At 43.6% G+C, this 16,372-nt stretch overlaps 1 protein-coding gene across 3 annotated transcripts in view; it reads left to right on the top strand.

Moving 5' to 3' along the window:
* The window catches only part of LOC115145866 (protocadherin Fat 1-like), a 98,685-nt gene that overhangs the window by 18,939 nt on the left and 63,374 nt on the right, over positions 1 to 16,372 (top strand). For all 3 annotated transcript variants that reach the window (XM_029687456.2, XM_065004049.1, XM_029687454.2), the window contains exon 3: positions 6,415 to 6,729. In XM_029687456.2, the coding sequence (XP_029543316.2) occupies positions 6,415 to 6,729 (315 nt within the window). The remainder of the gene's footprint in view (positions 1 to 6,414; positions 6,730 to 16,372) is intronic.

The raw sequence follows: 16,372 nt of genomic DNA, 5'->3' as shown, positions 1-16,372 counted from the left end.
AAATTAAGCTTTTTTTCTGCTAAATGTGTTACACTAATGTATTTTCTGTGGAGGAAAACTATAGCTGCACGTCGGTGATCAGTCTTTTGAAGCAAAAAAAGACTGGTTACTTTCAATATAAAACGTGATCAAATCAAATCAAATGTATTTATATAGCCCTTCGTACATCAGCTGATATCTCAAAGTGCTGTACAGAAACCCAGCCTAAAACCCCAAACAGCAAGCAATGCAGGTGTAGAAGCACGGTGGCTAGGAAAAACTCCCTAGAAAGGCCAAAACCTAGGAAGAAACCTAGAGAGGAACCAGGCTATGTGGGGTGGCCAGTCCTCTTCTGGCTGTGCCGGGTGGAGATTATAACAGAACATGGCCAAGATGTTCAAATGTTCATAAATGACCAGCATGGTCGAATAATAATAAGGCAGAACAGTTGAAACTGGAGCAGCAGCACAGTCAGGTGGACTGGGGACAGCAAGGAGTCATCATGTCAGGTAGTCCTGGGGCACGGTCCTAGGGCTCAGGTCCTCCAAGAGAGAGAAAGAAAGAGAGAATTAGAGAGAGCATATGTGGGGTGGCCAGTCCTCTTCTGGCTGTGCCGGGTGGAGATTATAACAGAACATGGCCAAGATGTTCAAATGTTCATAAATGACCAGCATGGTCGAATAATGGTAAGGCAGAACAGTTGAAACTGGAGCAGCAGCATGGCCAGGTGGACTGGGGACAGCAAGGAGTCATCATGTCAGGTAGTCCTGGGGCATGGTCCTAGGGCTCAGGTCCTCCGAGAGAGAGAAGGAAAGAGAGAAGGAGAGAATTAGAGAACACACACTTAGATTCACACAGGACACCGAATAGGACAGGAGGAGTACTCCAGATATAACAAACTGACCCTAGCCCCCCGACACATAAACTACTGCAGCATAAATACTGGAGGCTGAGACAGGAGGGGTCAGGAGACACTGTGGCCCCATCCGAGGACACCCCCGGACAGGGCCAAACAGGAAGGATATAACCCCACCCACTTTGCCAAAGCACAGCCCCCACACCACTAGAGAGATATCTTCAACCACCAACTTACCATCCTGAGACAAGGCTGAGTATAGCCCACAAAGATCCCTGTCAATACACAGCTGGTCTCAGCTGCTCCCTCTTTCTCCCATTGTGCTGTTTACAAACAAACACGCGACTGGTTCAACTGCTCTGGGGAACAACGGTAAGCTTCATAATGAAACATAATGTGACAGATGAAATGGAGAACGCGATCTGCTTTATCTCCTAACCTATTGCACAAGTTGACTGCAGGTATTTACTTAAAAAGTAACTACAAATAATAAAATGTACGGTATACGTCCAAGCCTAATACCATAACATGATGCAGCTACCACTGTGCTTGAAAATATGGAGAGTGCAGTATTTTGTATTACTTTAGTGCCTTCTTGCAAACAGGATGCATGTTTTTCCTTATTTTCCCCTTGACAATTCGGTTAGTATATTGGAGTAACTGCATTTTAGTATTTTGGTCATTTTGCACATGCTCTTATCCAGAGCGACTTACTGTAGTGATTCCATAAATGTTTCTACAACATTGTTGTAACTACAGTTTTGTAACTACAATGTTGATCCATCCTCAGGTTTCTCCTATCACAGCCATTCAACTCTGTAACTGTGTTAAAGTCACCATTGGCCTCATGGTGAAATCCATGAGCGGTTTCCTTCCTCTCCGGCAACTGAGTTAGGAAGGATGTCTGTATATTTGTAGTGACTGGGACTATTGTTACACCATCCAAGTGTAATAAATAACTTCACAATGTTCAAAGGGATATTCAGCAATTGCCTTTTTTATCTTTACCCATCTACCAATAGGTGCCTTCTTTTCGAGGAATTGGAAAACTTACTTACTAACTCACTACATTTCAGCTTTAAATTTTGTAGAAATGTCAAAATACATAATTCCACTTTGACATGATGTGGTATTGTGTGTAGGTGACAATTTAAAAAAAATGTAATCCATTTTAAATTCAGGCTGTATCACAACAAAATGTGGAATAAGTCGAGGCGTGTGAGTATTTCCTGGGTCCGGTTATACCCCCACATGGCTGTAGGAAGTGTTATGGAGTGTTACAGTGCTATCCATTTCCCTCTTTGCCGCACTGCCTCCCTGCCTTATTACACGCCTCAAGCTAACCGCTATCCCTGGCTAGCAGTAATGATGAGTAATGACAAAAAGCACCTCAGACTCAGACATAAGATACAGTAAATCTGAGGTGAATAAAAACTCTGAAATCCCTGAAAAGTGAAATGTCAGTGACAGGTGTTTTGGAGTTCTCTCTTTTTTTCCCTGGAATCTTTCTATTCCCCCCTGAGGCGAAATGTAGGCCTCTCTCTCGGTTACAGTCCTGCAGTGCAAGTGATTGTGTTACAGGGAGCAACAAAGGTTTTTGAAAGACAGGCCGTAGGAAAAGTAGGAGAGGTGCCATGGAGCAGTGTCTTATCATTCTTCGGTATATGGCACACTAGGACAGTGTTATAGACTCTCTGCCATATCTAGTGCACAGCAGTATGCGATTACCGCTTGCCTATACACAGGAACCAGGCCCACGCCCTGGCTTTATTATAACTTATTATCGTCGGCGGTGGGCCGGTCCAATGATCTCACTTTTTTACTGCTTTCGATAGCAGGTCATTGTGACCTTTTTTTTAATGTTAATGTTTACTTAAATCGTGTGGAAAGAGATTTTCTAGAGATTGTCTGCTTAACAACTGAGTCATTTCCTATTGCTTTAGCCCTGACATGACACAACACAAGCCTGCCTCATGATCAGATATATTTTTAAAGCCCCAAATAAAATGTGCATGAGAAACCACATCATAAACGTTGGGTAATCCTTCGAGGGAAACAATTGTGCACCCATCCAGAGAAGGATTGCTGACTAGCCTGCTTTCTAGTGTGCCGTTTTGATGGTTCCACCACTGATCTCCTTTCAGTCATCGGGGGTGGGGGGGGTATTGTTGTGAAATGTTAGTCCTAACAGGTCTTTTGAAAGCTCCTCTGTTTGCTCAGCTGAAAGCTATAGGCCCCTCATGGCATATGGCCTGCTGTAAAACACCAGGCCTGTCATGTAGAAACAGACAGCAGGGGCTGATGTCAATACCAACCTTCTACCCTACCATATTCCCCACACTGCTGTGCACCGACACCTACCTATGATTAAAAATAGGGAGAAAGAGAAACTCATTCAGTGCCATCTTTCCTTTCTCTTTTTTTCTTTGTTCTCTTTCAAGTGCTATCTACATACTGAAAAATACATTTTTCCTAAGCGTTTGTGTTTGATCCCCATAGCAGAATGCTGAATGCTCTATGAACTACATTTTGAGTGCTGGCCTTATTGTTTTTATATGTATGGACTAAGACAATTTCCATCTAAAAAGCTGGGAGTGAAATGGTTTTCCATATAGAAAAATTATATTAATTTCTCTTTCATAAATCTTGTTAAGGTTCCGTCAATGGGACAGTTGTAAATCATGCAGAGCGTTATTTTAGAGAAACAACAGGTCGGTACATATACGGTGGGGCAAAAAAGTATTTAGTCAGCCACCAATTGTGCAAGTTCTCCCACTTAAAAAGATGAGAGAGGCTTGTAATTTTCATCATAGGTACACTTCAACTATGACAGGCAAAATGAGAGAAAATCATCCAGAAAATCACATTGTAGGATTTTTAATGAATTTATTTGCAAATTATGGTGGAAAGTAAAACTTTTGTTATTGACCAAATACTATCTCAATACTTTGTTATATACCCTTTGTTGGCAATGACAGAGGTAAGTTTCGGTAAGTCTTCACAAGGTTTTCACACACTGTTGCTGGTATTTTGGCCCATTCCTCCATGCAGATCTCCTCTAGAGCAGTGATGTTTTGGGGATGTTGCTGGGCAACACGGACTTTCAACTCCCTCCAAAGATTTTCTATGGGGTTGATCTGGAGACTGGCTAGGCCACTCCAGGACCTTGAAATGCTTCTTACGAAGCCACTCCTTCGTTACCCGGGCGGTGTTTTTGGGATCATTGTCATGCTGAAAGACCCAGCCACGTTTCATCTTTAATGCCCTTGCTGATGGAAGGAGGTTTTCCCTCACGATACATGGCCCCATTCATTCTTTCCTTTCGACGGATCAGTCGTCCTGGTCCCTTTGCAGAAAAACAGCCCCAAAGCATGATGTTTCCACCCCCATGCTTCACAGTAGGTATGGTGTTCTTTGGATGCAACTCAGCATTCTTTGTCCCCCAAACACGACGAGTTGAGTTTTTACCAAAAAGTTATATTTTGGTTTCATCTGACCATATGACATTCTCCCAATCTTCTTCATCCAAAAGCTCTCTAGCAAACTTCACACGGGCCTAGACATGTACTGGGTTAAGCAGGGGGACGCGTCTGGCACTGCAGGATTTGTGTCCCTGGCGGCGTAGTGTGTTACTGATGGTAGGCTTTATTACTTTGGTCCCAGCTCTCTGCAGGTCATTTTGACCCCACGGGGTGAGATCTTGCGTGGAGCCCCAGATCGAGGGAGATTATCATTGGTCTTGTATGTCTTCCATTTCCTAATAATTGCTCCCACAGTTGATTTCTTCAAACCAAGCTGCTTACCTATTGCAGATTCAGTCTTCTCAGCCTGGTGCATGTCTATAATTTTGTTTCTGGTGTCCTTTGACAGCTCTTTGGTCTTGGCCATAGTGGAGTTTGGAGTGTGACTGTTTGGGGTTGTGGACAGGTGTATTTTATATTGATAACAAGTTCAAACAGGTTCCATTAATATAGGTAATGGGTGGAGGACAGAGGAGCCTCTTAAAGAAGAAGTTACAGGTCTGTGAGAGCCAGAAATCTTGCTTGTTTGTAGGTGACCAAATACTTATTTTCCACCATAATTTGCAAATAAATTCATTAAAAATCCGACAATGTGATTTTCTGGATTTTCTTTTCTCATTTTGTCTGTCATAGTTGAAGTGTACCTATGATGAAAATTACAGGCCTCTCATCTTTTTAAGTGGGAGAACTTGCACAATTGGTGGCTGACTAAATACTTTTTTGCCCCACTGTAAGTGCCTTATATCGGCTGAAAACTTAAATTCTTGTTAAAATAACTGCACTGGCCAATTTATAGTAGCTATTACTGCGGAAAAAAATGCCATGCTATTGTTTGAGGAGAGCTCCTAACAACAAAACACTTTTTTCAACGCGATAGGTTTGATAAATTCACCTCTGAAGGTGAAATGTGTACTTACATTTTGAAATCTTTCTCTGATTTATCATCCAAAGGGTCCCAGAGATAACATGAAGTGTCGTTTTGTTAAATAAAATTATTTTTCATACCCTAAAAAGGTCCATATAGCACGCAATCGATTTTGTATTTCCACTCGTTCAATTTGCAAAGAAAGGAATCTGTGAAAATCTCACCCTAAATGTTGTTTGAACAAGTCAAATCACATTAGTATCTATTCCTCAGAGGTCCTAGAAGGTAACGACTTCACTGTTTCATTAGGGGTGTAGTTTATCCTATAGGACACCATATTTGGTCAGAGAGCTACGCCTTCATGGCACGCCGACGACTCGGGCGGCCATCACTTGAATGGCTGTATCTTTCTCAAATAAGCACCAATCGGGGTCAATCAAAGCTAGCTAGATAGCCAATGAGCTGGGCTTTACGGGAGTATCCGGAAACCATGTATATGTCGTAAAATCTAGGTACTAACCTTGTACGACAGCATGCCTTTTCATTTTGGACAAAAATTATAAGGATATTCAGAGTTATGAAGTTATGAAAACTGGTTGTTTTGCAAATGTTCAACCTATAATATGGCTACTAATACTTGGAAAGCTGAATCAAAGTCCAAGTATACAGATTTGACGGTATTCTTGCAGAAAAATGGAATATGAATGTGAATGTTTCCTTCACGATTTGACCAAATGACTCTGGGGACTTCACACTAAAAGTCTTGTAGGTCAGTCATTCTTCAAGTTATCCATTTGAAATTTTGCACATACACCGCTTCCATCTTGTGGACCCTATCAGAATTATAACCAGAGTGACAGCTATAACAGTGACCTTTCTCTTGCATTTCAAAGATGGTGGTAAATAAACACTGGTTGGTTTTCTCTTTGTATTTTATTCTACCAGATCTATTGTGTTAGATTCTCCTACATTCAATTCACATTTCCACAAACTTCAAAGTGTTTATTTTCAAATGGTACCAAGAATATGCATATCCTTGCTTCAGGGCCTGAGCTACAGGCAGTTCGATTTGGGTATGTCATTTAGGCGAAAATTGAAAAAAAGGAGGCTATCCCTTTTGGTTTTCCATATAAAAAAAATATTTATTCATAATAAAAGAGCCCTAAGAACTAATGATTCTCTCTTTCTCCCAGGGGTCATCAGAACCCAGGAACTCCTGGACCACGAGACCACCCCGCACTACTGGCTGACTGTGTACGCCACGGACGGCGGCGTGGTGCCCCTCTCGGCCTTCGTGGAGGTCTACGTGGAGGTCCAGGACGTCAACGACAATGCGCCGCAGACCTCTGAGCCCGTCTACTACCCGTCGGTTGCGGAGAACTCGCCCAAGGACGTGTCCATCATCCAGATCGAGGCGGTGGACCCAGACGCCCGGGCCGGCGACAAGCTCTCCTACAAGATCACCAGTGGCAACCCGCAGGGATTTTTCGCCATCAACTCCAAGATGGGTAAGACGAAGGCAAAGGCCGCCACTTTGAATTTAAATGTATTGATTCCCAAGGTGGAATTGAATTCTCGCAGGCAAACATGTGTAGTGCTACTATGCTTTAAATGAAGTGCATTGACAGAATAATAAAGGTAGACAGAAAACAGCCAGTTAAGTTCATGCGTGTTATTAGTGTTATCCATTTGTGGTACAATGAAATGTATTGGAAATGGCCTTGTCTTTTGCTTCACATTTGAGAAGTGTGTTCTGTAATATGAAACACGAAGCATGTACAGCGCCTTGGATTTATCCTCCCACGTATAATGTGTGGCCAGCAATCAATTAATCATTGCCTAACAGATTGTAGGCAATAGGCTACATACCAACTGAGAGTCGAGTGTATGTAATGTCATGTCCAATTTAATCACTTGAAAGAATCCAACTCCTCTCACAAGGTCGTGAATATCGCTTCTCCATAAAGAATAGATGTTCAATTGCCCTTTGAGACTTTGAGGGTACGCAGGGCCAGTTGTAGGTTATCTAGGTGATATCAATATTTTTGTTTTTGTTTTATAAGAAGCCTTCGGTATCTCCAGTATGCCCACGTGATTTTAGCATGGTCGATAGGAGTGCTGTCTACAGGGGTTTTCCCCACTAACCACAGAGCACAGTGTGTTCACATATGGTGTTCTAAAAATGGACGAACGTTGAATATTTCATCGTTATTCTTGAGGGGGTAAAGCCCACTGGTGCAGACACTGATTTGACTTCAACATGAGCGGAAATAGTAGGAAAACGAGTACACGTTGCAAACTGAAGCTTTTGAAATGAAAGCTGAAGTTTTTGAATGTGGATGTTGTAGTTTTTTTTTCTTCAGAGGACTGTGCGTTATTTTTTTGGTGGGGTTTTTAGGAATTTTTCACACTTTATATTCAGTTGGACAGATACCATGTTATTATATATATATATATATATATATATGAATATATATATATATGAATGTGATTTATTAGTATAATATCATAGAGCTTGACTTTGTTCAGTTGGCTTTCATTACAATTCAGTCTGGACTTCAAATGCGTTATCTGCAGTCCCCATGCCCAGTTATGGATTTACAGTAGTTACCATAGCAGCTGCTCAATATGAAAAGTCTGCTAGACTGATTCAAGTCAATCAGCAAAATTAGATTTGTATGTCCCCTTTTAATAATTAACACCGCATTGTTATTACAAACAAGCTTGTTTACTTTGATTGCATTGTGCAACCTTGTATGTCTTTTCAGTAGCTGCTAATTAACAAACTCCATTTAAATCCTTCCTCTGAGTTTTGCGTACGCGTCTCTTGTTGCTTTATTTGCAAGTACTCATTTAAACTGACATGAGGAATGGGCGGTAGAGCAGTCGTCTCTCCAATTTCCCCCATTGACTTGTGTGGTCCCATAATCCAAAGGCGGTCCTCCCATCAACAAACTGTGGTTATTTTTGTAATAGCAGGGGCCAATGTAAATGTTCTTGACCAAATAAGGGTTCGTCATATAGCATGCTCTCTCTAGCTTTCCCGACTGATGGCAACTCTCCAAGGAGAGACAGAAAAGAAAGGGGAGAAAGAAAGAGAACGCCCCCCCCCCCCGTTTTTTTTCTTTCTAAGGCGCATTTGGCTGCATTTAGATCATTTAGGCATAGGTTTGATCATGAAGGTGGCAGTTGTGTGGGAGGTGGAAGGTTTGTGTGAGTGTGTGTGTGTGTGTGTGTGTGTGTGTGTGTGACTGTAAGATTCCACTTAGACAGATAAGACATCCTGAACACAGTGGGCAAAGTGTATTTATTGCAACGGAGCAGGCATTCTTGAAGTGGAGCAGGCATTCTTGAAGTGATTTACAGTATAGACTAGTAGAGATGAGTTCGCCAGACTCATGCTGTCGAGATAAGAGCCGTTGTTGGATTTTAGGAGTTGGCCTCGATTTGAGTTTCTCCTATTTGTAGTTAGTATATAGGGCAGACCAGCCTAGACATGGATGCACACCGGTGATTAATCACATAAGATCTGATCAGCCGAAGAGGTTTAATTTCACCCAACGTTTTAACAGGATTGTCTGATTCTATTATACTGTGTTCCCTTAAGAGCTCCATTGGTGCCCTCTGATCAATGGGCAGATCCATATTTGACCCCGGCCATTGATTTGGGCTGACATCCAATGATTTTCTTTTGACCTCTTGAGATGGAAAGGACGTCTCCGCTGTTGAAAACCCAAAGGCGTGTCTGAGAAAGTGAATTTGACGTGTCGGTTTGTCTATTTTCCGGTTAGCTGCTCAAGATCGGCCCCATAGTCGCTTCCACCGTAGTGTATTGTATTTGGGTGTTTTGGATTGAAACTCCACGTTCTTTCTTCCTCACGTATCCGATATGAGTCACGTTCTTTCTTCCTCACGTATCCGATATGAGTCACGTTCTTTCTTCCTAACGTATCCGATATGAGTCACGTTCTTTCTTCCTCACGTATCCGATATGAGTCACGTTCTTTCGACGCATTGTTCTTGGAAGTTCCAAAAACGACCCTATTTAGCTACCACAGAGCAGATTTCAAATTGCCCTTTGAACCGAATGCTTCTACTTAGCCTACATATTACCAGCAAATATGTCCCCCCCCTTCCGGATTACGGGGTATTTATGAAACTCAAAGCTTTACGGGGCTACTGAGTCTACCTGTTTATGTTCCAAACATGCACCGCTGCTCCGGTTGCTTTGTCGGTCTTCTCAAATGGTTCACACGAAGGACGGTGGTGAGCGAGGGATGAAACCCATTCATGCATATCAAAGTGTTTTACTTATTTTTTTCCTATCAGTGGAACACCAGGGCTCCTAGCGTCAGGTTCGACAAAGAGGTGGCTTGTACAAAGAGAAACTTTAACCAAATCGCTGCCCCCGTATGTGTTTGTGTAATTTCTCTGAAGGAGAAAGTGAGAGTGTGGGGTGGGGTGGGGGGTTGAGTGCATCTCAACTGTTGCTGAATACATTAAATGTAATATTCAGAAGTGAATGGGACACAATTGTTCAAAGATAAACTTAACTGAATCACTTCTATATGCATTTATATATATATATAGAGAGAGAGAGAGAGACCCTGTTTTGGCATATCTACAAAGCTCTAGAAAGGGGTGGGGGGAAAAAAATTGTGTGGGTTTTGGCAAACGTTGCATACACAGGCGTAGCTAGCTAGCTTATTAGCTTTGAAGCTAACATTTCTTCCCTTCAGCCGTCTGCTTTAAAGTCTGACAGCTTCAAATGCAGAGAGATGAAGGCTTCTTCTCATGCCACTTTTGGGTCACCCTTTTCCCTATTTTGGTGAGCATTGCAGACACGTGTAGCTTAGCTAGCTATCATTGACGCTAGCATTTTCCTCCTGTAGCTTATTGCCCGACAGTCCGAGGGCTTCAAACACAGATGAAGGCTTCATCTCCTGGCTGCTTTTGTGTCACCTTGCCCTTTTCCCTGTGCAGTCCCCGTATCGGCTGGCTAAATCCCTGGACAAAGGCTTACTTTATTTCTGCAGAGTAAACAAGTCCGGCTGTTTAGTTCCCTGTAACTCTGAGGGTTTCATTTAAGTGCAAGGCCAGCTCTCTCCTTCTCTCTCGCAAGACACCATGGCATTCCCATTCGGAGAAAGCTGACAATGGGAATTCATGGGTTTTGGTGTTTCGCTTGGTCTGGAATAAAAAGAGTTCCTCCCCGCTGTTTGAATGTTTTCTTTTCCCCAGTCTTTCGAAGACACCAAGGAGAATTGGGTCACTTGAATACTGTCTGCTTTGTGAGATTGACTCCTTGACCATCAATGTATGTATGCAGTCTGTGTTTGTAGCGTTGTATGTGCCTCCTCACATAACTCAGTGGTCTGTATCCAGAGCTGGTGTGAACGACTCTCCCCCTTTCTCCTTCACCTGATCTAGTGCTAACCCACCCACTCGCTGTGTTGAAGCGGATCAGGTTTATCATGATACACATACCACAGGATTCCCACCCTGCCTCCTCTCTCATTCGTCCCTCCCCCTCTCTCTCTCTGTGGGTTCAGCGTCCTTTTCAAACACAGCTCCGGTCGGAAAACACATTTCTGTTTTTCCCACCCTCGCTCGGCTTGACCCCCAGCGAGCTCTTATAGAAGTAGAGTTATCGAGTTACCCACCTCCTGCTCTGTACAAGCCTCCACTCTCACGTGCACTCTCCACTCTTTAAATCGCTACAAAGCTTTGGCCTCTCGTTAAAAAGCGACCGGGGGGTAGTTCTCGGACGGTCGTCAGGGAGAGGTGGACGTGAGCTGCCTACCTGCATAGAGGGAGACTAGGAAGACTGTTACTGTTAATGATACCTGGCGAAAGAGGGATTGAAATGACGAAGGCAGCCTGCTGCGACGGTTTGGACTGGGCTTTAAACAATGTCGGGAACTGGAGGTTGTGCTCAAACAGCCGTGACTTCTCGTCGGATGTACACTTGCACTCAGGAAACAGGGAGGGAGTGGGAGAGGTCAGCCAAAGGTCACAAGAATATCGAGTCTGCGATAGGCTAATTCTAACTCGCTGGCAATCCTATGTAGTCCAAAGTTGATAGATCATGTGCTGATGATTATGATAAAGGTGATAGATCATGTGCTGATGATTATGATAAAGTTGATAGATCATGTGCTGATGATTATGATAAAGGTGATAGATCATGTGCTGATGATTATGATAAAGTTGATAGATCATGTGCTGATGATTATGATAAAGGTGATAGATCATGTGCTGATGATTATGATAAAGTTGATAGATCATGTGCTGATGATTATGATAAAGGTGATAGATCATGTGCTGATGATTATGATAAAGTTGATAGATCATGTGCTGATGATTATGATAAAGGTGATAGATCATGTGCTGATGATTATGATAAAGTTGATAGATCATGTGCTGATGATTATGATAAAGGTGATGATCATTGTGATCTGTAAAGAGCAAGAGCACCAATAGTCTCTGGTTCAGTATTTCAGTGTTTAACTACGATCCCTCTAGGACTCTCTTTTAGGACGATAGGTTCAAGGTTCCCGAGGAGCGAGATCAAACACTGTCCTTGCCCAAGAGACTATTGTATAGTCTGTTGTATGAAAGTTAGCCTTGGAGCGCAAACACACAAAACCTCCCCTTTCACAATGAGGCACTCAATGTTCTTCACTTGACAACAGTACAGCATAGCCCATTCACTTAGTTCTGCCTCCTCTTTTACTCCTGACAATGGCATGTCCTGTGTGGGACAGAGTTGTGTGTATACCACATTGTTTCCCCCGCATTTGGCGGCAGCAGTTGACCCAACGTATTGAAATTAATGGGAAAGATAAACCCAGGTGATTATTATTATTATTTAAAAAATATGTTTTGGCCACCATTGAAAATGAGTGCTTAACGCCTCCTCCTAGCGAGTCCTCCTCAGAGAGCCAGTCATTGTAGTAAATTGAAAAGGAATATCTCGGTATTGCGTTGGCAAGCATGGTTTCCTCTGACAGCTTTTATATGCATTTCTAATGCCGGTAGTTGTATGAAAAGCCGTTGGAACAGGAAAAACGTTAAAAAAAATAGCCGGTGGGGTCCGGGCTTCAAATCATCCACTCCGTGATATACTCATATCGGCTTTCAGCGGCGCCTTCTCTATTTGAAAAGGGGAGAGAAAAAACATCTGACAATGCGCGAGGGGAAGCCAGATAGGAAATGGATAATACCACCAACAACTTCCCGCCGTTTCCTGCTATTCGGGGGCCGAACAACTAGCACGAGACACCAAATGTTGTTAAAGGAGCGAGAAAGGAAAGGGATGGAGTATACTTTTCTCAGGGAAAACTAATCCACCGCTTCACACCTGAACCTAATCCACACACCTGAACCTTTTGTAGGGTGTTTTTCTGTGTGTGTGTGTGTGTGTCCGTCTGTCTCTCTGTTTGAGAGTGTGAGGGAGGCCTATAGCACTAGGCTTCGAGGTTCATTAAGTATGGACTTAGGACACCTGTTCCTCCCGGCTCGCCCCTTCCTAAGCTCCTAAGCACCTCCCTCACCTCTCTCTGGGAACAGCTGAATCTACATCCTGGCACACCGGCCAGACTGTCTGTCTTCAGCGCGTGACTGAGAACGGGAATGTACACAGGAGCCCATGTAAAAAAAAAAACATGTCTGTCGTCTGTCTGGGATTGGTGTTTTCTCACTCACACACAAGGTGTTTCCGGTCTTTCACTGTCTATTTTGCTCTACCTTTCTCTTCTTACCTCCCTCTCTCTGTTTCTCTCTTTCTCCCTCCCTCTCTCCCTCTAAATTGAAGCCAGACACATTACATTCAGGCATAATATAAGCAGTATAGCCAGTATGTAGACCCCAGCTGGTAATCAGCTCCACAGTATCCAATTACTCATCCTCGTCACCAACCCATACATCAATCACACTCTCAAGCAGGCATCTGGAGAGAACCCCCCCCCCCCAGTAAAAAAACAGATAGGGGCTGCATTCCTATAGGGACACCGTTAGCACAATGTTTTGCAACGGGAGATGAAAATGTGTGCCTCTCCTTGGAGAAGTCCCTCACTGTTTTAGCCAGTTGTCTTCCGTTTGGTGCCCTGTGAATGCGCCCCCCCGTCATATTTAACAATGGTAATCAGAATCAGTAACACCCAGGTGGCTCTGATACGCTTTCAATGTACCACGACCACAGATGACATTGACCTTGTAAAAATTGGTCCGCGAAATTGCGTTCCTTCAGTGTCAATATTTATTTCTGTTCGTGGTCGTAAGCAACTGTGCTTCCTTGCGCTTCCGCTTATCGTCAGTCCTGCACATCCTGTCGGGGGAAAATTCCCAAGCTTCCAATAGTCCTCAGCTTCCATCATATGAATATTAGTTTTGGAGATTATATATTTTCCCAGATCTCCTGTATTCGTCCTACTCGAGAACTGTCTACAGAGAGACAGTGAGCTCATAGTAGGGGTCCCTCTTTATGTGTCCCTAATGGGAACCTATTCCCTACTTACTGCATTACTTTTGACCAGGGCCCACTGTCAAAAGAAGTGCACTATGTAGGGAATAGGTTTCCATTAGGGACGCATGCATTGTTTGTTTATATGCCTATTAGCTACCTGGTAGGAGGGTAATGAGGTAGGAAGCATCCCTATCCCTCCTTGGGGTGTGTATGCATTTAGGGGAGCGAGGCAGGCATTTTAGTTTTGGAGTGATATAGCTGTCTCTCTCTCTCCTTCGCTAAATGCTAGCCATTTTCACAAAGACCCCCTCTTAGCAGCAGGTGTGGGAGGGTCACGGGAGGGTATTGTCTGAGTCCACTTACACTGTGTCTGTGCCTGTCAGTATGTCCCTGTCCGAGTGTGTGGCAGGTTTCTATCTTGTTCTATGAATCTGTGTCCCTGTCTGCATCCCTGTTTGTACGTGTGAAGTGGGCTCTTACGGGGACGCAGGGGCCTTTTTGTAAGCTGTGTGAAGTGCAGCATTTCTCCCCTAGCTAAATGATACATCTGCGGAGGCCCATCAAGGGTCCCCAGTCAATGGCTCTGTGGCAGCTCACCTTTTTAAAGGAACACCCAAACAACCCCTTCTCTACTCTTAACTGTTTATCCTGCCTTATCTTAGAACCCCTCACACAAGTTGGCCATGCTTTGGGCTACTTCTTTTGGGATACTTTGCCGTGCGACACACACTTTGGGATAATGACGGTTTTCTTGGGCTGTGTGATGGAGCAACAAGTGCAGGAAACAAATTGCTGTTTTTTACCTACATTTTGGGTTCTGCTTGTGTCTCCCCGGAGACTAGCTTGGAGCTAGTTGGTAGATTCTACAATGAAACACGAAGATGTTGAAATTATTGTCTTCGGCACTCGAAGCTAGGAGAGGTTAAATGTTTTCTCCTTATGAGAAAAACGAGTTGCCCTAGGCCGTTATATATTTTTTTACCCTCAACACAACAGAAAAACAGCAATCCCGACCTAGATCAAATAATGAAATCTCGGGGAGATTTTTGCTAGTTTTTCAACAATTACTGTAAATATCTCAAGGCGCTCATATAGCTCGTTCATAACCGGGGAGGGTTTAAACCACCCACTGCAGACACCAACAAGATTCCCACACGTCTGCAGTCGACAGCTAAATATGTGTCACCCTGCTAGACTGCTAATCACTGCAGTAATACCTGGGTTGTGTCGTCCCAGCCCGGCATCGTCCCGACCAGCTCCCCCGGCCTCCATTTTGGAGACGCGGTTGTGCTGAAGGACATGCTGAGGAGCGACCTCTCTTCTGCAACTGTTGTTTTTCCCCTCTTCTCAAAACAGCCTGGCTGTAATTACTGTCGGCCCCGGCTCAGCCCACTCCTGGGGAGGTTTGTGTGTGTTTGGACCGCTATATTGTGGATTATAACGGCAACCTTCTCTCTGCTGTCTAGTGTGTGTGTGTGTTTTGAGAGCTGGTTTTTGGGTTTGGAACGGCAAGCTTCTCCCTGATGGCAGGCCTATATGTAGCCTGCTGTACAGCTCCTCTAATCTTAACACAACTTAGTCATGTTGACTTCTGTCTGTACTCTGTATCTAGGACTAGTCCCTATAGCTATACACCGACTGTAAAAAAAACTTTCCATGACATAGACTGACCAGGTGAATCCAGGTGAAAGTTACGATCCCTTATTGAAGTCACCTGTTAAATCCACTTCAATCAGTGTAGATAGGTTAACGAATGATTTTTAAGCCCTGAGACAATTGAGACATGGATTGGGCAAGACAAAAGATGTAAGTGCCTTTGAACAAGGTATGGTAGTAAGTCGCAAGGCACACCAGTTTGTGTCAAGAACTGCTGGGGTTTTTCATGCTCAACATTTTCCTGTAGGTATCAAGAATGGTCCACCACCCAAAGGACATCCAGACAACTTGACACAACTGTGGGAAGCAACTCAATATTAGGAAGGTGTCCTTAATGTTTGGTAAACTGTGTATAGTACTTACTGGCGGCAGTGTATTTCCAATCCATAGGCAGAATTGATCTTCAGAGGCTGGAAGCCTGGAGCCGTGGCTCAGATAAAGATTGGAACGTACGCTAAGCTAAGAGTACCACTTCATAGTTGTTGACGCTTCTAACCCCACATCAAAGGACCGCTCCCGAGAGCTAGGAGACAGCTAAGATACTTTAAGAAAAAAAGAAAGATAGCTCCAGCCATCCGGATCAATTTAGAGCAACCTTTCCTAAGAGTTGTACCTCAGTTAAATTTAGCTTCTCGCTAGGATGGATGTGCAGAGGAGTCAACCCCCGTCCCTTCAATTAAAGCTGTGGAGGATTTTCAGCCTGGCACACTTGGCAGCTTGACAAAGGGGAACGTGTGTTTGTGTGTGTGAGAGCGCAACCCCCTCTCTTTGCCAGTCTTTGGGAAATGTGGGTAATATTATTGTGTGTGTGTGTGTATATAAATATATATATATGTGTGTATGTGTGTGAGAGCCACTCTCTCTTTCATTCTTTGGGAAATGGGGGTATAATACGATCACTTTGTTTATGTCCATTGAGATGCCCTGCAAATTGTCCCGGTTTTCAGGACAGCCCCACCGATATGCCTTACCTTCTTTTACAAAGAGCCTTGTTTGCCAGTTAGCTGCTAGTCTCAACCCATAACACT

The sequence above is a fragment of the Oncorhynchus nerka genome, linkage group LG18 (assembly GCF_034236695.1).
Source record: "Oncorhynchus nerka isolate Pitt River linkage group LG18, Oner_Uvic_2.0, whole genome shotgun sequence".
NCBI lineage: Eukaryota > Metazoa > Chordata > Actinopteri > Salmoniformes > Salmonidae > Oncorhynchus > Oncorhynchus nerka.
This window is presented reverse-complemented; position numbering and strand designations above follow the sequence as displayed.